This window comes from Macaca mulatta, chromosome 6 (genome assembly GCF_049350105.2).
Source record: "Macaca mulatta isolate MMU2019108-1 chromosome 6, T2T-MMU8v2.0, whole genome shotgun sequence".
In the NCBI taxonomy this organism is placed as follows: Eukaryota; Metazoa; Chordata; class Mammalia; order Primates; family Cercopithecidae; genus Macaca; species Macaca mulatta.
In genome coordinates, this window is record NC_133411.1 from 38,274,216 (window position 1) to 38,298,103 (window position 23,888).

General features: G+C 37.7%; 1 protein-coding gene across 5 annotated transcripts in view; it reads right to left on the reverse strand.

The window, feature by feature from the left end:
• Positions 1-23,888, reverse strand: part of CPLANE1 (ciliogenesis and planar polarity effector complex subunit 1) — a 162,996-nt gene that overhangs the window by 66,955 nt on the left and 72,153 nt on the right. For 4 of the 5 annotated variants that reach the window (XR_003730286.2, XM_015139883.3, XM_015139882.3 and 1 more), the window contains exons 22-35: positions 22,595-22,704; positions 22,276-22,434; positions 21,475-21,583; positions 19,967-20,267; positions 17,945-18,884; positions 16,037-16,185; positions 14,882-15,048; positions 14,229-14,311; positions 12,193-12,272; positions 10,375-10,452; positions 7,871-8,066; positions 4,084-4,374; positions 2,828-3,598; positions 1,035-1,201 (exon numbers count right to left, since the gene is read on the reverse strand). Coding sequence is in view for 4 of the 5 variants with exons in the window: in XM_015139883.3 (XP_014995369.2) it covers positions 1,035-1,201; positions 2,828-3,598; positions 4,084-4,374; positions 7,871-8,066; positions 10,375-10,452; positions 12,193-12,272; positions 14,229-14,311; positions 14,882-15,048; positions 16,037-16,185; positions 17,945-18,884; positions 19,967-20,267; positions 21,475-21,583; positions 22,276-22,434; positions 22,595-22,704 (3,601 nt within the window). In the remaining variant the exon portion in view is untranslated. The remainder of the gene's footprint in view (positions 1-1,034; positions 1,202-2,827; positions 3,599-4,083; positions 4,375-7,870; positions 8,067-10,374; positions 10,453-12,192; positions 12,273-14,228; positions 14,312-14,881; positions 15,049-16,036; positions 16,186-17,944; positions 18,885-19,966; positions 20,268-21,474; positions 21,584-22,275; positions 22,435-22,594; positions 22,705-23,888) is intronic. The other variant, XM_015139879.3, reaches the window with a different exon arrangement.

Here is a 23,888-nt window from a genome sequence, read left to right on the forward strand (position 1 = left end):
AGACATTAAGCACACTTAGTCACCTCAGCAAAATCACAGCAAGGAGGAAAGAGGTCTCAAAACGCTAAGGGGAAGACTAAATTGGAAGAGGGAATAGATGGAAACAAGAAGACCATTTCTGGAAAGACAGCACTAGTAACAGATTTTACAGTCTGATAAATGTGAAAATTTTAAAGTATTTTCCAGACTTAGTAATAATCTGCCAATCAATACACATGGTAAAACACTACAGTAAATGCTCTTCACTAGAAGTTACAGCCTTGCTTTTCACATACACATTTCTTAGTGCCCTGAAACAATTTACATCACCTACCCTCCTGCTCACTGTAAGAGTCTGAAGAATATGGTAAGATGATTGGTTCAAAGTATTGGAGGATACAGTAGTCCCCCCTTATCCATGGTTTCACCTTCCAAGGTTTCAATTTATCAGAGTTCAACCATGGTTCGAAAATAGATGAGTTCAGTGCAATAAGGTATTTTGAGAGACAGAGGGAAAGAGATCACATTCACATAACTTGCCTTACAATATAGTTATAATTGTTATATTTTATTACTAGTTATTGTGCATTGCTTACTGTGCCTAATCTATAACTTAAACTTTATCATTGGTATGTATGTATAGAAAAAAACAAAATATATAATAGGGTTCAGTACTATCTGCAGTTTCAGGTATCCACTGAAGGTCTTGGCATGTATTCCTGGGAATAAGGGAGGACTACTGCATATGGGATATTGTACCAAGTATTTGAGAAGCAAATGATGACTGTTCCTTCTACTATAGACACTGTAAAAGAATCCTCCAGTCTACGAATGGTAGGAAAGAATTCCTTAATACGATGGGAAAATATTATAGTATTTGTCTCACAAAATAGGAATTTTTCTCACATAAAATATGTTCAGATACATGACACTTGAAAACTGAATGTGCAATTGTGTATAGCCTAGGAGACTGAACCAGATTACGGTGTGATTTTAAATAATAATGAACTTGCTGATATATGATATTATTAAATAAAATTTCACTTAAATCTTGCCTTTTTTTACTGTCCTTTCCTTGTCTTACTTCAGGTGGTTCTATTTTGACCTTTAGAAGTTGAAGGTGTCCAGCATCACCTTGTTCAAATAAATTATGTGTTAGTTTCTGTTGGCTTTGTTTAAACGCAATGAGGTTTTCAAGTGGGATAAGTTGTGTTTTTTTGCACTACAAGAAAGAAACAAAGCATAAGAATGACAAACTGCAAACTCAATTATGTAATATTTTAACCAAAGACTGAGGAAAAATGCATTTCTTTAAACTGTGCAACAGAACAAATTAAATATAACAAATTGATTTAAACTGGCAATATGAGTATACGTATCTTAGAGAAAAAGTGATTTAAAGTGCTGAAAGTTTCAAATGGGTCATCCTATTTCAGAAATTAAGCTAGAAGTTCTCACCTTCCTAATTTCATTCCCATATTAAAAATCTTTCCTCTGGTCAGGCGCGGTGGCTCACGCCTGTAATCCCAGCACTTTGGGAGGTCGAGGTGGGCGGATCACAAGGTCAGGAGTTCGAGAACAGCCTGGCCAACATGGTGGAACCCTGTCTCTACTAAAGATACAAAAAATTAGCCAGCCATGGTGGTGCATGCCTGTAATCCCAGCTACTTGGGAGGCTGAGGCAGGAGAATCACTTGAATCCGGGAGGCAGAGGTTGCAGTGAGCTGAGATTACGCCATTACACTCCAGCCTGGTGACAGGGTGAGGCTCTATCTCATATTAAAAAAAACAAACAAAAAACCAAAAAAAAAAAACCTTTCATCTTAGAAATGAAATTATATAATGTCCAGCATTTAACTTAAAATTATTTGCAACAGGGAAGATGCAGAGGCACAAAGACCACAGATGGAAAAGACCAGCAATATGCTGAAAATCCCTGAAGCCTTGGGAATTGAATGGTAAAAACTTGGGGTTCTTCTTCGGTTCATGTTATCTTCAGAAGAAAAGGAAGCATGGTTAAGTATTTTTTCTAAGGAATAACCGTTTGTTTTCCCAGTACCATCTTCAAATCATAAAAGTACACCTGAGAATGTATTACTCAATTATCTCCCTAAGATAGTACTGCTCTCCTCAAAACTAGAGCCTAAACCATTTTAATTTCATAAATCAAAAGTTATACTTTTAAAGAGGACTTGGTGGGTCTATAAAACTACCATTTTAATATATGTGCTACTAATCACATATATTAAATGTGACCCACATATATCTAGACCCACACATATAAATCTGGGTCTATTTAACAAATTTAACCTGTCAAAGATTTGAAGATCATACAATAATTGCTAGGAACCTCAAACAATATGAGTGTTCACTTGCTCTCCTCTCTACACGCACATAAACAAAAGCATCTGGGAATTTTTTTGCCTTTTTTTTCCGCGTGTTTAAATCTTACACAAAGTACCTGGTAATTTTACTGCTTATTTCTTTCTAGAGCAGCAGAAATATCTACGAAAGAGTCTAGTAAACTCCAGTATTGATAGAAAGACCTAAAACCTTTAAAATACACAATTTTTTAAAAACAGAGACAGCTTCTCCCTATGCTACCCAGGCTGGTCTCAAACTCCTGGGATCAAGGGATCCTCCCATCTTGGCCTCCCAAAGTATTGGGATTATAGGCATGAGCCACCATGCCCAGCTACAATCATTATTTTAAACCTAATTTTTACATGCTATTTTCTATAACAAGCATTTTTTTTATGTAAAAGAGCTTTTCACTGACCATACAGTACTTATGGTATGAAAAAAATGCAGGACACTGCTTTTGCATTACTATACAAAAATTCATTACCATATTTTCTGGGGACAAATGTGGATGAAGTAATGACAATCTTGGGTATTTTCTTTCTTCTGCTATAGGTTGGATAGGTATTGAGGGAACTGTAATAGATGCTCTTGAGGTTGATGGAAACATATTAGGAGGTTTAAGTGGCAAGTATAGTAACGGAAGTCCAAAGGAATGGTGAGGAGATATCTCAAGGGGCCCTGGCTTAACATCAAATAGTTTTTCTGGTTTTATAAACACTGAAGAGTCCTGTGGAGGTGTCAGATTTTCTTGTCCAACATATTGATCCAAGTTTACATGCTTAGGAATTTCTGTAATTACAGTTTCTGCCCATGTCTTCTGCTTAACTTCTTTCTTTTTGGCTTCAGTATTATACTGGCTTACATTCAAATGGGATGCTGGAGGAGTTTGTGCTACTCTCTGTGGCAGAGCAGGTTGGAAGGAGTCAGATAATCCCCAAGCCTCTCTTGGTTGTGGCAGAGGCCTGAAGGGAACTTGTGGAATACTTCCTGCATGTAAGAAAAGGGGCTTGAATTCTTGTTTAGGCTTAAACTGAAGCAAAGGAAAGCCATCACCAAGACTAAATGTTTTTGCATGTGGGATAAGTCTAGGTGCCTTCTGAACAACAGAAGGTGTGGACAAAAGGCAGAGGTGAGTATTTCCAGCAGGAGCTGGATAAAACGAAGTGGATGGTAAATTTTGAGATGATGGAATTGGTCCTCTTTTCTGGGGCTGGCCATTTAATTGACATAAAGGAATGCTCCCATGTAGAACATTCTGGAAGAGAAAAAAGATATTATGTAAGTTTAGAATATATTAGAAATTCCTTACTTCGTAAATGGCATTCAGTATGTTTTGCAGCGGGTAGAATGTAGTAACTGCTTAAAAAAAAAAAAAGTATTTACTCAACAAAAACAAAAAACACGACGACTATTGAACTACTCAGGACATTATTATTATTATTATTATTTTCTGAGACAGAGTCTCACTCTGTCACCCAGGCTGGAGTGTAGTGACATGATTTCGGCTCACTGCAACCTCCACCTCATGAGGTCAAGCAATTCTCCTGCCTCAGCCTCCTGAATAACTGGGATTACAGGCATGCACCACCACACCTGGCTAACTTTTGTATTTTTAGTAGAGCTAGGTTTCACCATGTTGGCCAGGCTGCTCTCGAACTCCCAACCTCAGGTGCGGCCTGCCATAGTGCTGGGACATGAGCCACCACGTCCAGCCATTAAAGGTATTTTTACATACATTACCTGTACATTTCCAGTACTATTTTGACCAGATGGGATAGTTCTTTCATGGCAGTGTGGGCTGTTCTTGTGAGGCTCTCTGGTGTTCTCTCTCATTGACTGTGGCTTAACAAAAAATCTCTCCTTAAGATTTTTGTTGCTGTCTTCAACATCACCACATCCTCTTAGATTTGATTCTTGGCTTCCCCCTAAATGCACAGACTGAGACTGCTGTACAAGTTGTTGTATATCTGGGAGATTAGCAAAGGATGATCCTACTATTTGCATTAGGCTCATGAAGTTGATCTGTTGCAGCTTGAATAAAACAAAAATTGAAGCAATATCTTAAAATATAACAAAAAACTAAGGAATCAACATAATCATATGAGTACTCTATAATAGTCACACCTTTGTCTTAGTATCTATGAGAATCATGAATGCTGAGCAGGAGGCATAGTCAGGGAATTTTTTTTTTTTTTTAAAGGGAGAGGAAAAAAATGATAACTTCCTGTCAACCAGGCATATGAATACTCACTTGCGAATGAAACTTGGAACTATTTGTAAACAGTTTACAGTATTCGGTTTCCATAAACATCCCAGGGATCAAAGGAGTGGGATAAAGACAGATTCCCAGAATAGGCCAGGCGCAGTGGCTCACGCCTGTAATCTCAGCACTTTGGGAGGCTGCAGAGGGTGGATCACAAGGTCAAGAGATTGAGACCATCCTGGCCAACATGATGAAACCCCATCTCTACTAAAAATACAAAAATTAGCTGGGTGTGGTGGCACGCACCTATAGTCCCAGCTACTCAGGAAGCTGAGGCAGGGGAATCGCTTGAACCAGGGAGGTAAGGTTGCAGTGAGCCGAGATCGTGCCACTGCACTCCAGCCTGGTGACAGAGTGAGATTCTGTCTCTTAAAAAAAAAAAAAAAAAGACAGATTCCCAGAATAAGTATATTTTGAACAGGAATGAGCAGAAAGCAGTACACAGGTGAAGAGCAAGGAATTCCCTTGGAAAGGCTGATTAGGTGAAAGAAAAGTCAGACACCAGTTGTCCCCAAACTATGCTGCACATTACAATCACCTGAGAAATATCTATAAGTCCCGATGACCAGGTCACCCCCTATCAATAACATCGCAATGTCTGGGGATGGGAACCAGCATCTGTATTCATTAAGACGACCAGGTTATTTCAATGTCCAGAAAATCTTGGGAAGCACTAGCACAGACATTGGCTTAGCAGGAACAGGAGATTTACAGCAGGGATAATGAAAAGATAGGCTAGTGCGGAAGTTCTCAAACTTTGGCATGCACCAGAATTACCTGGAGGACTTGAACCACTCTGCTGATCCCTATCTCAAGTTTCTGATTCAACGGGTCTAGGATCGGGCCTGAGAATTTGTATTTCCAAGGTCTAAGTGATGCTGATACTACTCGTCCAGGCATCATACTTTGAGAACCACTAGACTTGTGAAAGTAAGGCAGGAAAGGAGGGAAGGTAAAGACTTCAAAGTGAAGTTTTTGAAGGCCAACAGAAAAATTTGCATTTGATAGAACAAACCAATAGGGAAATAGTGCAGGTTTTTAAAAATGCAGTTTTCTTTTAATTATTTTAAAGCAAATACAGGAAAAACCAGAAATTTTAAAAATAAATATTATTCATAATCCTACCCTCAAAAATAATAAGCATTGACATTTTAGTATATTTCCTTTCTCTTGCTTACTATCTATCTATCTATCTATCTATCTATCTATCTATCTATCTATTCATTCTATCTGTTCTATCTAAAAGACAAGGCCTCACCATGGTACCCAGGCTGGAGTGCAGTGGACTGATCACAGCCCACTGTAACCTCAAATTCCTGGGCTCAAAGCATCCTCCCACCTCAGCCTGCCGAGTAGCTGAGACTATAGGCATGTGCTACCATGCCTGGATAATGGTTTGCTTTTTGGGTGTTTTGTTTGTTTGTTTGTTTGTTTTGTAGAGATGAGGTCTTGCTATGTTGCCCAGGCTGGTCTCAAACTCCTAGCCTCAAGCAATCCTCCCACCTCAGCCACCCAAAGCACTAGGATTACAGGTGTGAGCCACCTCTTATAAAATTTAAAAATATAAAGAGCCTGTCTTCTTTATATTTTTAAAACAAGATTGATATCATATATTATACAAATTCCTGAAGTTTACTGAAGATTTTTAAACAGGTGACTAATATTATTAAAATAATACCTGAAGAAAGTATCCTAGAAAATGCAAATAGATGACAATGAAAGTATGAAACTAAGAATCTAAGGTTACCCACTGCCATAGAAATAGCAAGTGACTATACTGACATATAGTATCGGCAAAAAATTCAAGAGGGCATAGTAAAACACTGGGTAAGGGTTGTGAAAGACGGCAAAGATGACTTTTGAAGATAGTGATTCTTAATCTTTTGTGTGCATCAGAATTATCTGGAGAACTTGTTAAATATATAGGACAGTGACCAGTAAAGTCCCCAAGTAATCCATCTAACAGTTTGAGAGATGGCTCTAAAACATTAAACTGGTAGAATAGGTGGTGCTACTAAACAGAAAAAGAAAAGAAGGGACTAGGGAGAATAAGAATAAAATCAGTTTCAGTAAGTTTCATGGGACAGGGGGATATGCTGAACAACTACTCTCATCAAGCCCCATAAGTTCAAGAGAAAATTAGTACAGCCGGTGCAGTAGCTCACACCTGTAATCCTAGCACTTTGGGAGGCCGAGGCGGGCAGATCACCTGAGGTCAGGAGTTTAAGACCAGCCCCGCCAACATGATGAAACTCCATCTCTACTAAAAATATAAAAATTAGCCAGGCAAGGTGGCACATGCCTATAATCCCAGCTACTCAGGAGGCTGAGGCAGGAGACGCTTGAACCTGGGAGGCAGAGGTTGCAGTGAGCCGAGATCGTGCAACTGCACTCCAGCCTGGGTGACAGAGTGAGACTCTGTCTCAAAAAATAAATTTTTTTTTTTTTTTTTTTTTTTTTGAGACGGAGTCTCGCTCTGTTGCCCAGGTTGGAGTGCCGTGGCCGGATCTCAGCTCACTGCAAGCTCCACCTCCCAGGTTCACGCCATTCTCCTGCCTCAGTGCCGATAATCATCAATATGATGGTATATATTACATCACATAAAAGGATATGGAAGTGAATGCAGGAAAAATGAGCAGAGGTTTAGATCTGAGGGAAACTAATGTTTCTAAAAAGGTAAATAATTAACCATTGTTGGTAAACAGAAAAAAAGGATAGCCAGGTATGATGAAAGTCAAAGTGAACGGTAATTTGAAATGCAGCTGACAGTTTCAACTCAAGTACAAGAAATATGGATAAGAAATATGAGATAGTGTCAGCTGGAAAATAAGCCTTGGATACTTCTGAGTAGGAGCCCACTGATCTGGTTTGATTACTCCCCACCTCACTTTTGTAAGCAGCTGCATCCCAAAGAGCTCAGTAAAAAGAAGTCATTGTGAGAAGTAGGTAGCTTAGCCTAGACCTCTAGGCCCTAGAGTTATGAACTTTTTTTTTCCTAGTAGAGTTGGCGGTCTCACTATGTTGCCCAAGCTGGTTTCAAACTCCTGGCCTCAAGCAATCCTCCTACCTTGACCTCCCAAAGTGCTGGGATTACAAATGTGAGCCACTGAGCCCAATCAGTTACAAACATTTGAATGAAAAGTACCCAAAGCAGAGAAATGCTTGTGATATAATTTTAACTTGTCAATTTCTGGAAATCTGTTAATATTTTAAAACCCTACATGTACACTATGTGTAGATTTACTTTTATAGAGATGTGCTTACCTGAACTAATTTAAACATTTCATCTTGGAGCATCTGCCTAACGGACTCTGAACAATCTGATAACTGAGCCTTGCATTCATTTCTCTGGGTCTTCTGAGGTGTTGGAACAGGTGGTTGTGAAGCAACACTGACTCCATTTGATGATATCAGAGGTGGAACTGAGGAAGATTTGTCTTTATATGTAGAAATCTGTGCACTATGTGGAAAGCATTTAAATAAAAAACATGCATTAATTGACAAAAAACAAACTGAATGTCTATGATCTGAATATTCTGATCCCACTTTTGTCTTCCAATTTAAAGGTTATTCTGGTAGTTTTCTAGAAATTTAAACCCTAAAGCCTTTCTCTCTAATGCCCGTCAGCCCCCAGACACATTCGTCATCAGCTCAATTTTCATCTTTATTAAGGGACTGTCTAGTCAGTGATGAGCTCCTTCACAGGGTGTTGCAAACCCAAGAGCTGACATGTATTTTACTTGCCTGGTCCCTGTGGACATCTAAATTTGAGACCTGTGGAATCATTCTGACTAACTGTACAGATTTCATAATTTGTAATTTTGTTTAGAAATATGTTTTTGACTAAAATTAATGAACCAGCATAGAGTTAAGAAAACTAAGGAAAAAATAGGATTAAAAAATTTAATTCTAGGATCAGTAGAGAAAACTACTGTTTATTATCATTAAATGTGAAACAACAGTACTGTGAACATTTCATTTCCAAGCAAACCTCAGAGTTTAAATGTATTATAAACCCTAATAAAAATGCTTATTTACAAACAAAAATTAAGGATCAAAGCAAGGTGTTTAGCTGTTTTTGTTTTTGTTTTTTTTTTAACAAAATGACTGTTGGGGAATTGACTATCTCAAACAAATGACTCATAACAAAATGACTATCTCAAACATAGCAGATACTCAAAGTTTTCTACATTTTATAAACTAAGCAACAGAGCAGGCAATTATCAGATTCAAATAGATCATTATTTCCAAAAAATAAAAGAACATATTAAATTTCATATAGACTTATTTAGGTTTACACTCATTCCCATCTGTGAATTCTATTTGCCTTTTACTGAGCATCTAACACACCCAATAAAAAGCTTTATTTGGCAAATTCACAAAAAAATAGGCATTACAGGCCGGGCGCGGTGGCTCAAGCCTGTAATCCCAGCACTTTGGGAGGCCGAGACGGATGGATCACGAGGTCAGGAGATCGAGACCATCCTGGCTAACACGGTGAAACCCCGTCTCTACTAAAAAATACAAAAAAAAAACTAGCCAGGCGAGGTGGCTGGCGCCTGTAGTCCCAGCTACTCGGGAGGCTGAGGCAGGAGAATGGCGTGAACCTGGGAGGCGGAGCTTGCAGTGAGCTGAGATCCGGCCACGGCACTCCAACCTGGGCAACAGAGCGAGACTCCGTCTCAAAAAAAAAAAAAAAAATTGGCATTACAATTGATCTGCCTTTTCTTTTTTTGCCAAAGTGAAAGCTTTGAGTGTTGCTCCTTGAGAATCATGTTTCTCACAGCTGCTACCAGCCTCCACTGTCCCCAGCTTTCTTAGCTGTGTGACGAGCGAGTTAGTTGCCCAGTGACAGGGATCTGGAATCTAAAGAGTGAACTGGAGACAAAGAAGGTTTAGGAGGCACCCTGTGGGGACTGAGTTCCTGAAGTGTAATGGAAGAGGGCATGGGTTTCAGGCTGGCTCCTCTTCAGGCATTCCTAGTAAAGCCACAAGGGGCTCTAGGGCTGTAGAGGTCCCCTTGAGCACAGGGTGGGTGCATTCATGCTTGCACAAGTCACTGGCACTCAAGAAGGCCTTGGGACAGTAGGGGCAGGTGTAGGGGTAAATTGAGTTGTAGGTACAGCTGGATGTGCACAGCCCAGCCCAGGCTCAGAAGCTCTTTAAACTGAGTGCAACGAAAGGGCCGGATATGGGTGTGAGCACTCATGCAGACACAACAATATTTTGTGAAGGTCTCCTTGCACAAACAGATTTGCCCATTTTAAAACAACTTTATTGGGCTTTGCTTTCAACAGGTCTCAAGGAGATTGATTCTAACTATGAAAATTTTTTTCTGAGGTAAAGCTGTGCTATATTTTCTTCCTATTTCTGCAAGACTTCTAAACACTAAGCACTCTGTCCAAAAGAACTGGATGAATCTGTTCTATGAGAGAATTAAAAGCATTTCAAACACTGTAAGAAATCACTTAGAAGCTGAAAATGAGCAACAACTTCATCTTTCAATAATATATCACTACTTTTTTTCAGAAAAGACTGTTCTAACATAGTTCCTGTATAACTTTAAAATACAATCGCTAGTGGAAACTCAGTAAAGATGTCAGATATGCATGCTTATGCTGCTCTTTCAGTGTTTTATGTTGCTTTTATTTTCTTAGTTTTTAGTCAAAATACAACAATTGTTTCAAAAATGGTACAGTTGGCATATTTTCACTCTGATTTGTAAAACACAACTATTTTTAAATGGTACAGTAGGCAAAACTTCTTACCTAGAAATGTCCGAACTTGTATCTACTTGCGTTGATTGAGGTGTGGTATGCTCAGGATGTGAAAAGGCTTCGATCATACTATCAATAAAAATTAATAGGTGATTAGGAAGCAAGATATTCTTTGCACTATCTAAGGTACGAGTGATCTGTGCTCAGCCATCTAAGAGTCTAAACATCCTCTAATCTTCTATAATGCTTAGCTCATAATCACAATCTGTTTACATTTGTCTCCATAGCAATTAGTAACAGACCTAAGCAAAAGCAAAAAAAATATGTCTGGATGACTTAAAACACCACTTAAATACTGCTGACTGCTCAGCAATGAAAACAACAGAACCCAAAATGAGGGGACATGAGGTTAGCTAAGACCCAAATTTCACCTATAGAAGAGGCAGACACTTTGCTCAGAACACTAGAGCCCACTGACACATTTGAAACTGTAAAGAGGCTGGGCATGGTGGCTCACGCCCGTGATCCCAGCACTGTGGGAGGCCCAGGCAGATGGATCTCCTGAGCTCAGGAGTTTGAGACCGGCCTAGGTGACATGGTGAATCCCATCTTTACGAGAAATACAAAAAAATTAACTAGGCATGGTGGTGCGCACCTGCAGTCCCAGCTACTCAGGAGGCTGGGGCAGGAGGATGGCTTGATCCTGGGAGGTGGAGGTTGCAGTGAGCCAAGATTGCACCACTGCACTCTACCCTGGGCAACAGAGCAAGACCCTGTTTCCGAAAAAAACAACAACAACAACAACAACAAGAAAAAAGAAACTGTAAAGTTTAGTATTTGTCTTATCTCTCTCTTTTCTTGGGTAATTTTCCTAAGGAATAGTTTTTATGAATAGAAGTATCTAAATTACTTGTAAAGGCACATAGTATTAAATATATTCTTTGTAATTGTCCACAGAAAACCTAACAAAATTTGTATACTGAAAAGAAAAAGAAAATCTAATTATGTTGCCTTTATTTTTTTTTTGAAACGGAGTCTTGCTCTGTCGCTCAGGCAGGAGTGCAGTGGCACGATCTTGGCTCACTGCAAGCTCCGCCTCCCCGGTTCATGCCATTTTCCTGCCTCAGCCTCCCGAGTAGCTGGAACTATAGGCACCCGCCACCACGTCCGGCTAGTTTTTTATATTTTTAGTAGAGACAGGGTTTCACCGTGTTAGCCAGGACGGTCTCGATCTCTTGATCTCATGATCCACCCACCTCGGCCTCCCAAAATGCTGAGATTACAGGCATGAGCCACCGCACCCGGCCATGTTGCCTTTCTTATCTAAGGGAATTCTAAAATTCTAGAACTTCTAAAATTCTAAAGATTTAGAAATATGTCCAAACTGCAACACATGAAAACTGCCTTCAGCTCTCCCTGAAGCAATAAGCTAGCCGGCAGTGTAAGTGTACATCATAGCCCTAATGAATAGTGTATAGTAATCACCACGACAGTGAAAGATTTTATACATACATAAAATAATTCATAATGGTTCTTTATTTGATTCAATAAATATGGAATAAGTATGAAAAGTGGTTCCCTAATTAGCAGCTAAATAAGCTTTGGCCCATTTACAGCTTTATTTTGATAAGGCTGATAGTGATGAGAGAACAAAAGGCATTTTAGAGATCATTATTTATTTTGCTCTATCAATACATAGAAGTATAACATTTACCAAAAATCATTTTACCATAACTATAAGCTGAAGTTACAGTTTCAGTAGAAACACAATACCACCCTAAATCATGTATTGTAAATTATGAAGGAAAAAAGCTGAAAGCTTCACTGAAGTAACCAGAGACAATCACTGTCATACTTTTTCCCCCTTACCCTTTCTGTTCAGTCGATTTTTCCTCCGTATTTGTCTCCAGTGGTTCTTCCCTTTGACACTGAACCTCTTCTGTGAACTCCTTTTAAAATTGATAGCATGCAAAAAGAAAACAGGTAAAACAAATAGGTATTACTGTCTTGAGTATTTTCAGTCTCATATTAGCTGCTTAACCAGAGTAACAACAGTCTACAAGCAAGTGAGAAATCACACAGTAAAATGTACTCCCAGTCTTGCTCTGACCAAATCTTTATACTGTGTGAACTGCCTCCAGTCTGCCACACTGGGCTATTGAGCATGCTAAGTTACAAAGACAAGACTGTGTCAATAGACTAACACACTGTAAATTATATACATATAACACTACATGATTATTCATTTCCCTGCAAAAACAACTATAAAACCAGGAAAAATGAATCCATTTTAAAAGAATTGTTACAAGGCAGGTGGATCACTTGAGGTCAGGAGGTCAAGATCAGCCTGGCCAACATGGTGAAACTCTATCTCTACAAAAATTACAAAAAATTAGTCAGGCACGGTGCCGCATGCCTGTAGTCCCAGCTACTTGGGAGGCTGAGGCAGAATTGCTTAAACCTGGGAGGCTGAAGCTGCAGTTAGCCAAGATCACACCACTACACTTCAGCCTGGGCAACAGAGCAAGACTGTCTCAAACATAAAAATAATAATAATAAAGAACTGTTACAACAGATAGGGCACAGTGGCTCACACCTGTAATTTCAGCACTTTGAGAGGCTGAGGCTAGGAGTTCAGGACCAGCCTAAGCAACATAGCAAAGCCCAGTCTCTACAAAAAAATGTTTTTAAAAAAATTAGCTGGGCATAGTGGTGCACACCTATAGTAGGACCCAGCTACTTGGGAGGCTGAGGCAAGAGGATGACTTTATTCCAGGAATTCCAGGCTGCAGTGAGCCACGATTGTGCCACTGCACTCCAGCTTGGGCAAAAGAGCAAGACCCTCATCTCAAAAACAAAAAACAAAAAACAAAAAACAGAACTGTTACAATAATTGGAAATGTCTATGTTCCCCCTGGAAATTCAATGTATAGAGTTTTGAGAAAAATAATACCAAAAGCATATATATGTATAAAAAGTACAGCTGAAATATACTTTTTAATTTTTTTTTTTAAAGACAGGGTCTCACTCTGTTGCCCAGGCTGGAATGTACTAGCACAATAGAGCTCACTACAGCCTCAAACTCCTGAAGTCAAATGATCCTCCCACCTCAGCCTTCCAAGTAGCTGAGACTACTACAGGCACATACCACCATGCCTGGCTATTTTTTAATTTTTCGTAGAGATGGAGTCTTGTTCTCTTGAGCAGGCTGGTCCAAAACTCCTGGGCTCAAGCAATCCTCCCGCCTCAGCCTCCCAAAGTGCAGGGATTACAGGTATCAGTTGCCATGCTTGGCCATACTTCCATACTTTTTTTTTTTTTTTTTTTGAGACGGAGTCTCGCTCTGTCGCCCAGGCTGGAGTGCAGTGGCCAGATCTCAGCTCACTGCAAGCTCCGCCTCCCGGGTTCACGCCATTCTCCTGCCTCAGCCTCCCGAGTAGCTGGGACTACAGGCGCCCGCCACCTCGCCCGGCTAGTTTTTTGTATTTTTTTTAGTAGAGACGGGGTTTCACCGTGTTAGCCAGGATGGTCTCGATCTCCCGACCTCGTGATCCGCCCGTCTCGGCCTCCCAAAGTGCTGGGATTACAGGCTTGAGCCACCGCGCCCGGCCCCATACTTTTTAAATAAAGGACACGTTTGCTACTCTTGATTAAATAAATTTGCTGAAGCAGTTTATGGCATGAAAATTTCATTGCCTGAAATTATTGGACATGTTACTATACTGTACTAGAATTTCAGGGAAAGAAAAATGCCACACAGCATGGCTATATTCTACAACCCATAGTGCATTTTTAAGAGCTAGCCTTGCTTTGATATATTTAATAACAATGAATAAAAACATGTATAATTTAAACACTACACAAAATGAAAGATGAATAATTGTATCCACTATTTATTGACTTACTTCTTCTAACTGCTGTGGTAAAGTCATCATGCAAATGCCAAGATTGGGACTTCTGAAACCTCCAACAGATTCTTTAATGTCTTCTAGCAATAAGGAAAGATGAAGAGAAAACTGATCATTAAAAAAATTAAACTATTGACTTTTTAGGGGGCTCAGGGAATATTACCAGAAACAATATAATGACAGAAATATTTTCTATCCTTTTTATAAAGACAGTCTTTGAAAACACCTGGAGTCTATTCCATCTTCATCAGGTAAATTCCAGATAAGCCTTGAGAGGCCTTATTATTCAGTATGTTTAACTCTATGTAGTGCTCTGAGAGTTTGTGTTTTAAGGAAGACTGCTGGGGAGAGGTTTGTAGAGTTGCTTCACAGAAATTAAGAGACCATAATTATTACATAAGCAGCACAACAGGCCCAACAATTGTAAAAGAGCACCAACATAAAAATACCTTAGATCTTCTTGGTTTTATCAAAACCAAAATTAGAGTTAATATGTTCAATGTTTCATAAATATTTAATTCTCTTAATTTTTCATTTTAGGCTCCTGTAAACACACTTACGTGGAAGACTAAATAAGTTATCTCAGACAATATTATTTACCAATTTCAAATTAATAAAGCCAAAAAAATAGATTATCTAAATAAACTGACCTTCATAGTCTGATATGTGCATATCCATTTCCTCTTTTGTAAATGCTTGTACTTCTAAAAGATTCTCATCAGTATCTATAAATTCTTTTTTAGTATTATGAATGACGGAAATAATCTCAACATTGATTTCTTTTATATCAGGATTTTTTGCTTCAGTTGGCATTCTACTGAAAAAAATGCAGCAACTAAAATTACAACTACTCTTGGAGATAAAGAGCTACTTTACATTATAATTCAGTTTTTGTTTTTGTTTTTTTCTGAGATGGAGTCTCGCTCTCCCGCCCAGGCTGGAGTGCAATGGCGCAATCTTGACTTAATTCAGTTTTTTAAAAACAAATATTTATAAAATCTTTCTTAAAAAAATTCTGATACATAGAAGCTCAGTTAAAGATTGTTCAGTAGGCCAGGTTCCGTGGCTCATGCCTGTAATGCCAGCACTTTGGGAGGCCGAGGCGGGTGGATCACCTGAGGTCGGGAGTTCGAGAACAGCCTGACCAACATGGAGAAACCCCGTCTCTACCAAAAATACAAAATTAGCTGGGAGTGGTGGCACATGCCTATAATCCCAGTTACTAGGGAGGCTGAGGCAGGAGAATTGCTTGAACCTGGGAGGCGGAGGTTGCGGTGAGCCAAGATTGTGCCATTGCACTCCAGCCTGGGCAACGAGAGTGAAACTCCGTCTCAAAAAAAAAAAAAAAAAAAAAGATTGTTCAGTAAATAACTAAACATCCTAGTTTTTATTTATTCAAATGATTGGAATAATTTCAACTTATCTAAAATTATCATTCTCACAAAGGACTATTCATGCTATAATGGCTTTTGCCTTGGGATTCAAAGCTATGTTACTCCTAGCATTGCTTCATATATAAAAATGGACGAAAGGATTAGTTCAACTTCTGATATGGGAAATAAATTGATAAAGGAATCTCTCAGGATGAATTAATTGCTGTCTCAGAAAATATAAGCTAGACCAAGAGGGAAAAAATACAATTTGCAATGAATTGTTAAAGCACCTCAGAAAGCTTACTGCCTGTTCCTCTACTTCAAAAAATGCTCATTCCTTTAACTTTCAAGGGTTTGATTCTTCCCTTTAAGCCCAAAGGCCATCAGACCAGATGTCTTATATTGAAAAGAAGAGTATAATCAGCAACTTACTTCAAGATATTTTGACAAGATTTATTCTGACCATTTCTTTCCTCTGTTCCACCTGGAGTTGCTACTGCAACTGAACTGCCAGCATCTGATTTGCTCTCCCTTTCAATACTGGGTCCAACCTGACACCGAGTGTCACGATTCTCTACCATCTAAAGCAAACCATTTACAGTATTTAGTATTTATTGAACCCTTTATTTTTCACCATATTTTAAAATTATTCATTCTTTCTACAGGAATTCTGAATAATCCTCTTATTCATTTATCAAATATTTACTGCATTTCCACAACTCAATATTTGTTGCTGAAGCAATGATCAAGTCTTTATTCTAACTGGAAAAGCAAATCTGACTACCTAAATAGTATTCAAAAGAAATCAGCCTTACACATTTGCAAGGGATATTGTCATTGTTTTCAGGCCACGAAACAGTGGCAAAAAAATTATAATATTCTCATTTCATTCCCTTTGCTATATCATAAAGACATTCAGTAGTTATTTCAAAATGACATAGTAAACAAAAATACATGCAGCTAAAAACACAAGGTACGTATCCCTTTTGTCTCAATTAAAATTTCCATATACATTACCTAGAAATACAAATTTCAAGGATGACAAATATCACAGTATCATATAAACTGTATACCTTATGATAACAGAAACCAATCTCAAGGAAAAAAAAGAGGACTGGTGTGGTGGCTCATGCCTATAATCCCAACATTTTGAGAGGCTGAGTTAGGAAGATCACTTGAGCCCAGGAGTTTGAGACCAGTTTGGGTAACAAAGGGAAATTCTAAAAAATTTAAAAATTAGCCAGGCATAGTGGCATGAGCCTGTGGTCCCAGCTGCTTGGGAGATTCAGGTGGAAGGATCACGTGAGCCCAGAAAGTCAAGGCTACAGGCAGCTCTAATCCTAAGACTGCACTCCAGCCTAGGTGATAAAGCAAGACTCTGGACCAGGCGCAGTGGCTCACACCTGTAATCCCAGCACTTTGGGAGGCCGAGGCGGGTGGATCACGAGGTCAGGAGTTCAAGACCAGCCTGGCGAATACGGTGAAACCCCGTCTCTACTAAAAAATACAAAAATTAGTCAGGCGTGGTGGCGCGCACCGGTAGTCCCAGCTACTCGCAAGGCTGAGGCAGGAGAATTGCTTGAATTCAGGAGGCAGAGGTTGCAGTGAGCTGAGATCATGCTACTACACTCCAGCCTGGGTGACAGAGTGAGACTCCATCTCAAAAAAAAAAAAGCAAGACTCTGTCTCAAAAAATAAATAAGTAAAAAATAAAACAAATTCACATACACACACACACACACACACACACACACACACACACACACACACACGCGCGCGCGCATTCACATCCTTCAGCCTAGAATAAACTACTTTGGAATAAAGGCACTTGCCATTGACTAGGGAAGAAAGAATAGTTAATTAAACACTAACTCCTCTACTGACTCCCATCTGCCTTTCTGGGTTTGATTCTTCAACCTCTTCTGGCCTGAGAGTATAAGAAAAACAATCCACTAATGGACTTGATGAGACATCAGTAATTAAAACTAGAGAGCTACCTAGTCCTTCATCTGAACCAAAACCTGAAACCGAAGAGAGAAATAATATAACTGTAATACCACTTGTAATATCACTAAAATTATCTCCTTCCCCTTTTTCGTTTTTATAAATACACACAAAACTTCAAAACCTCACAGCCTCTCTGAAAAGCACGTTCACTTTAACTATTGTTAAGAATTAAAGGAACCACTAGAAGAAAAAAATAGGAGATACTGATTATAATCAACATTGTTATTAATTTTCTATTATTTAATGATTCTTTAATAGATGGGAAATGTAAACATAGTTTTAATCTAAAATGAGAATTCTCGTTTGTATGTAATGAACAATTGATATGCTTACCTGAATAATGGCATTTTTTGCCTTATATGTAGCAAAATAGGGTTGTTCCAAAAGCCATAATGATGTAAGAATGGCAGCTGTAGAGGTCTTTACACGAATTACTGGACTGTACTCAGAGGACGACTCAGTTATACCAGAATCACAGAGTAGTCTTCTATTAGACCACCTTATCATCCATTCCAGCAGTCTTCCTATACTGCCAAATGTGTTTAGTGCTAAAGGAAGATCTTCTTGAGGGTTAATATCATTGCACTGAATAGCTTTGAAAATACATCTTCTAGTTTTAATGGACTTGGGAGTCCAAAAAATGTTGTTTGATGATCTCTGGATTAGACATTTTTCTCTAGTGTCATCTTGTATTTTGTAAATTGACTTTTGTTTTAAACCAAATAATCCACTCATTCGTTCATTCTTATTGACTTCATTCAAAGGATATTCTAAAAAAGGTTTGATCCCTTGATTAACCAGTACCGATGATGAAAGTTCCTGGTTTTCTAAATGCATGCCATACTCATCATTTAAAGAGGATGATTTTTCTGATTCATAGGACTCAGGAGCAACAACAAAGCAAGAACCAGCTCTAAACACATTCTGGCTTTTAGTTTTGCTCTGACGTCGTTTTAATGTTGTATGTACATCAAAAAGTAAAGAATTAAGTTCATGTTCTCTAAGCGTTCCAGAAAAACTGGTTAGAAATGGAATTCCAGCATCCCTGGAATAAGGTAGGTCTCTTTCAAGAATGTAACTCAAAAAGAGATCAAGGAATTTAATATATTCATCATCGTCACGTTCAAATTCCCAAACACCTATTACAGGAAGTGTATTTTGTGATAACTTTTCATGATCTTCTTTCTTTGTAGGATTTTCCTTCTGATTACACATTTTCTTTTTATCAGTGAGCTTACCAATCGATGTTAATTCCATGTGATTTGGGGCATTTCTACAGCAAAAAAATAAAATAAAATAAGACAGAATTAAAGATCATTTAATCACTAAAACTGATATTAGAATTGACATGAAAAATTCTCTCCAATGATTAAGTCATGTATATTTTGTGTGCCTTGATTACATATATTTCAAATGAGGGAGTGGGACTAAATGATTTCTAAGTGTTTTCAAGAGTGGAACATTTCTACGAGATCAAAAAAAATTAATATCAAAAGGGAAAATTTGTATTAGAAGAGATTAAAATGTGTCCACAGAAATTTCACTATAAAAGAACATGAATGATTTTTCTGTGGGTAAAAAAAAAAAATAGTCCTCTAATGGGTCAGATTTTAGGAATACAAAGTCAACAAAAACTCCAAGCCACTGATACACAACAAAATTTAGGATTTCTTTTCTTGCATCTGCCCGCTCAGCTCCCCTAATACCATGTGTAACAAGCAAGACTGTCCTTTTTTGTTTTACCACACAAAATTAGGAACTTTTTCTAAACACTTTTAGCTGCTATGAAACCAGTTAGGCAGATACCTTAACTGCCCAACCACAATTCCTTTTAAATGTTTCTTCTTAGCGTGGTTCTTAGGGCAGAACACAGATCCTTAGTTCCCTCAGTAAGAGAACAGGTATTGGCCACTTGGGCTGAAAGCATCCCATCCCTTCTGCTTGAGGCAATTTCCTTCCCTGAAATATTTCCCTTAAAAATATTAAGGAAATTTAAGGAAAAATTTTCCTTAAAAATAATATGGCTAACTCAGTAACCCAAAACTATTTAAGTCTAAAGATAACTTTAAAAAACTGAAAGTCCTCCAGTGAAGCGTAGAATTTCATCTACTCCTCTGATTTTATAATTTCAGATGGCAAAATTATTTCATATATCAATAATACTTAAATTTTCGAATGTACAGTCTCATTTTATACTCCTAATATTCTTATGAGTGGAGGGGGTGGCACTTATCATTCATATTATTAATAGTGCAATCTGTGAGGGTTGCTGGGACCAGAAATCAGCTCATCAGATGCCTGAAAGCTACTTTTCAAAGGAAGTGAATGCCTGTTATTAAAAGATCTCAATTGTACCTTTGACAGATATTTATCCTACTTTTTTCTTCAACCGACAAAGCTTCAGAGAATGTATCTGCCGTATCTGCATCACTGTGAACCATAGAATTCCCAAGTTCTGTGAGTGTACTTCTGCTCAAACTAGTCCCCAGGGAAAATCTGTCAAAACCTGGAGCCTCATCTGGTTTCTCTTCTTCAATTGGTTCCCATATATTCAATTCAAAAGAGCCTATATTTCTCTGTACACGTTTTAGAGCTTTCACCCTCACTTTCTGGATAGAATGCATGACAACAGACATCATTTCCTCAGTCTGGGGACCTGGAAAGAAAAGAATAAAAAGTCTTAGTGTTCATTAAAATGTTTCAATTTGAGACATACGGAGACCCAACTCTGGTCCCTCCTGGGGACAAGAAACCTAACTCATGACTTATTTCCACATTCTTATAGGTCGTGTTTTCTTCAGTTTTTACTGGAAAGGTATTTTAAAGTAGAGCTGCAGAAGCTAAAGAAGGTCCATTAAAGAACACAATAAAAGAGATAGAACCTAGACCTCAGAAGAAACAGTATGCCCTGGAAAAAAAAACTTTAAGTGATTTAACTGTTTTAAAACTCAGAAGGATAATTATATTTAATAAAAAGAATAACCAATGTTTTTTCCATTCTCACATAGTAGAGAATAAGAGAAAATGAGTATAATTCTAGTCAAAAAAATCAAGAACATTTTTCTTACTACAAGTAATAGGAAACAATAGCAAGGGAAGGTTTTCAAGGCTATCTATAGAAAAATTTTAAAACATTATTTAATACATAAACAGAATATTTTAAAGGATGTCAAAAAAAGTATTAAGAAAAAGACAAATCACAAATACAATATACTAATAGAATAATACAAAATCACTGGACATACCTGGACTTAAATACTGAATTATAGTTCTAAAAAGCAGGGTAATTTTAATTCTTTAAAAATTCCACAACGTTGTAAATGTACTTAATGTCAATGAATTGTATATTTTAAATGATTAAAATGGTAAATTTTATATTATATGTGTTTTACCCCAATAAGAAATGTGTGTATTCTAATTTTGAAGAACAAAATTAGAAGCATAAATAACCATAAAGGGAAAGGAAAGTTACTTGTTTTCAACAAATACTTGCAATATACAAAGTACTATATGCTCATTTTATATTATGTTATTTAATCCTCTCTGAATACACATCATAAAGCAGGTAATACTATGTCCACTTTACAAATAAAGATATGAGGCTCAGAGAGACTGAGCAACTTGCCTAAAGTCACACAGTTACTGACTGACAGAGCCATGAGCCACAGTCAGCTCCATCTGGTTCCAAAGCAAGAGATTAGTCTTTCTGCAATGGAGAAATGTTTCTACCTTCTCATACTCCTATCTTGAGGAAGAGGCAGAAATACATAGACACATAAGCAACAGTAAATAAATATTTTCAAAACAAAAAGGGAATCTTCCGCAATTTATCTACTAGCTATCTGAGAAACAACAAATAATACCTTTCACAACACAGTGTCTGAGTCTCTGGTGAAGAGAGTGATATTTGTCTCTTAAAGGAACCCTCACATCCTCAGGATAGGGAAATGCTTTCACGAAAATTTCTGCTACCTTCAGAAAAAAATTTTTTTAAGTTTTATGAGAAACAACATTCTTTTTTCTTCCATTCCACAAATATTTTATTTTAACTAAAAATATAAATGCATATTTCTTACTAATCTTTTGAGGTCAGATCACAGCCTCTCCCTGAGCATGAGTCTGCTAATAGGAGTTTTGTATCAACTTACTTTTTTATTTTAAAACACGTAATTGACAAAACGTGTATATTCAAGGTGTGCGATGTGATGATTTAATATACGTATACATTCTGTGCTGATTTCCACAGTCAAATTAATTAGCACATCCATCAATACACACAGTTACTATTGTAATATCCTCCCTTATCAAATTTCAGGTAAACAATACACTACGATTAACTATAGTCACTACATTGTACATTGGATCCCTAGAACTTAATTCATCTTATAACTGAAAGGTTGTACCCTTTGACCAAGATCTCCCCATTTCCACCACATCCCCAACCTCTGGCAACCACCATTTCACTCTCTGCTTCTGTGAGTTTAAAATTTTTATATTCCACACATAAATGAGATCCTACAGTATTTATCTTTCTGAACCCAGAAGATATTATGCTAAGTGAAATAAGCCAAAGAAAGGCAATATCGTCCTTAATTAAAATTAAATAAAAATCTTTTAAAGTCCCTGATTCTGATGTAGTTTACTTTCACCTACAAGCACATTACCTTTCTGATTGGTGGCAGTTCTCCAATAAGGCTCAAAATTATATCCTGAATAAGTTCTTCCATATTAAAGAACCGAGAGAAAGGCAGCATTCTATAAGCCCATTCCACTGCACTAAGACAGTGCTCAATCATACAAGAATCAAACTCCACTTCAAGGTCCTAAAAGGATATTGAAAAACATTCATTTCTTTTTTAGTTTAGATGGTAGACCAGAATGAGTTCAAAAGAAAGTTTTGCTGCAAACAATAAAATCTTCTTTTAAACAATAATTTCCCAAGTAATGTGTGTTCATTTTTCTTATTTTTGCCCTGGTAAATACCTTTTCTCCCTTTACATTTTCTCTTGCTTTCTGATATTGCCTGCAACTAAGGGATAACTTATCACGGACATGCAGCATCCAACACAGAGCACAAAGTTCCCTGAAGCAACCTAAAGCAGGAACACAGATATGAAAGAAAATTATATGAGTATGTACATTAATATTATAACAACTCCACCTCTGCTGGTCATTTTTTTCAAAGTAAAGGTCTTTATTTCATTAATTATAAAATGAACACATGCATTGTAAATGTATATAAAAATCCTTAACTAAAAATCATGGAGACTGACTTAAAAGTCACTTATTGATATTTATTTATGTTTAAACATTTTTAATACTAAAAACAATTTCTAATAGTAAATAATTTATTAGAAGCAATACAAGTACACAAAGATATATAAAATCATACTATGTTTGCTGCTTTGCAACTAGCTTATTTTTCACCTACTATATCTTAGATATCTTTTCATGTGCTTTTCATATACTGAGTCTTCTTATTGCCGATACAGTGTTCCATACTATAAACAATGCACGGGCTCACAATCCAGCTATCAAAACTAGTTTTCACTCTTCTGCTAATCTTAAATTTCTATTATAGTTAACATGTGACCAATTAAGTGAAAACCATCTCTCTACCCTACTGTTCTATGGTTAATAGGACCTTTTCAATGGTGTGACGTAGGCTTTGTAGACAGAGCAAGACTTTGTCTCCCAGCTACTTGGAAACCTGAAGTGGGAGGATCGTTTGAGCCGAGGAGTTTGAGACCAGCCTCCATGTTGGTATGGACGTGGTGAAAAGGAAACACTTTTACACTGCTGGTGAAAACGTAAACTAGTACAACCACTATGGAAAACAGTGTGAAGATTCCTTAAAAAACTAAAAGTAGATCCACCATTTGATCCAAACAATCCCACTACTGGGTATCTACCCAGAGGAAAAGAAATCATTATATGAAAAAGACACTTGCACCCGCTTGTTTCTAGCAGCACAACAGCAAGACCGTCTCTGGAAAAAGAAAAATACAGGAACTTTTCCTTTGGAGAAAGAAAGATAATACTCTAAAATTTAACAGTCATTCATTTATGCCTTATTTATTTTTATTTATTTTTTACTTATTATTATTATTTTTGAGACGGAGTCTTGCTCTGTCTTGCCCAGGCTGGAGTGCAGTGGCATGATCTTGGCTCTATGCAGCCTCCACCTCCCAGGTTCAAGCAATTCTCCGGTCTCAGACTCCAAAATAGCTGGGACTACAGGCATGTGCCACCATACCTGGCTAATTTTGTATTTTTA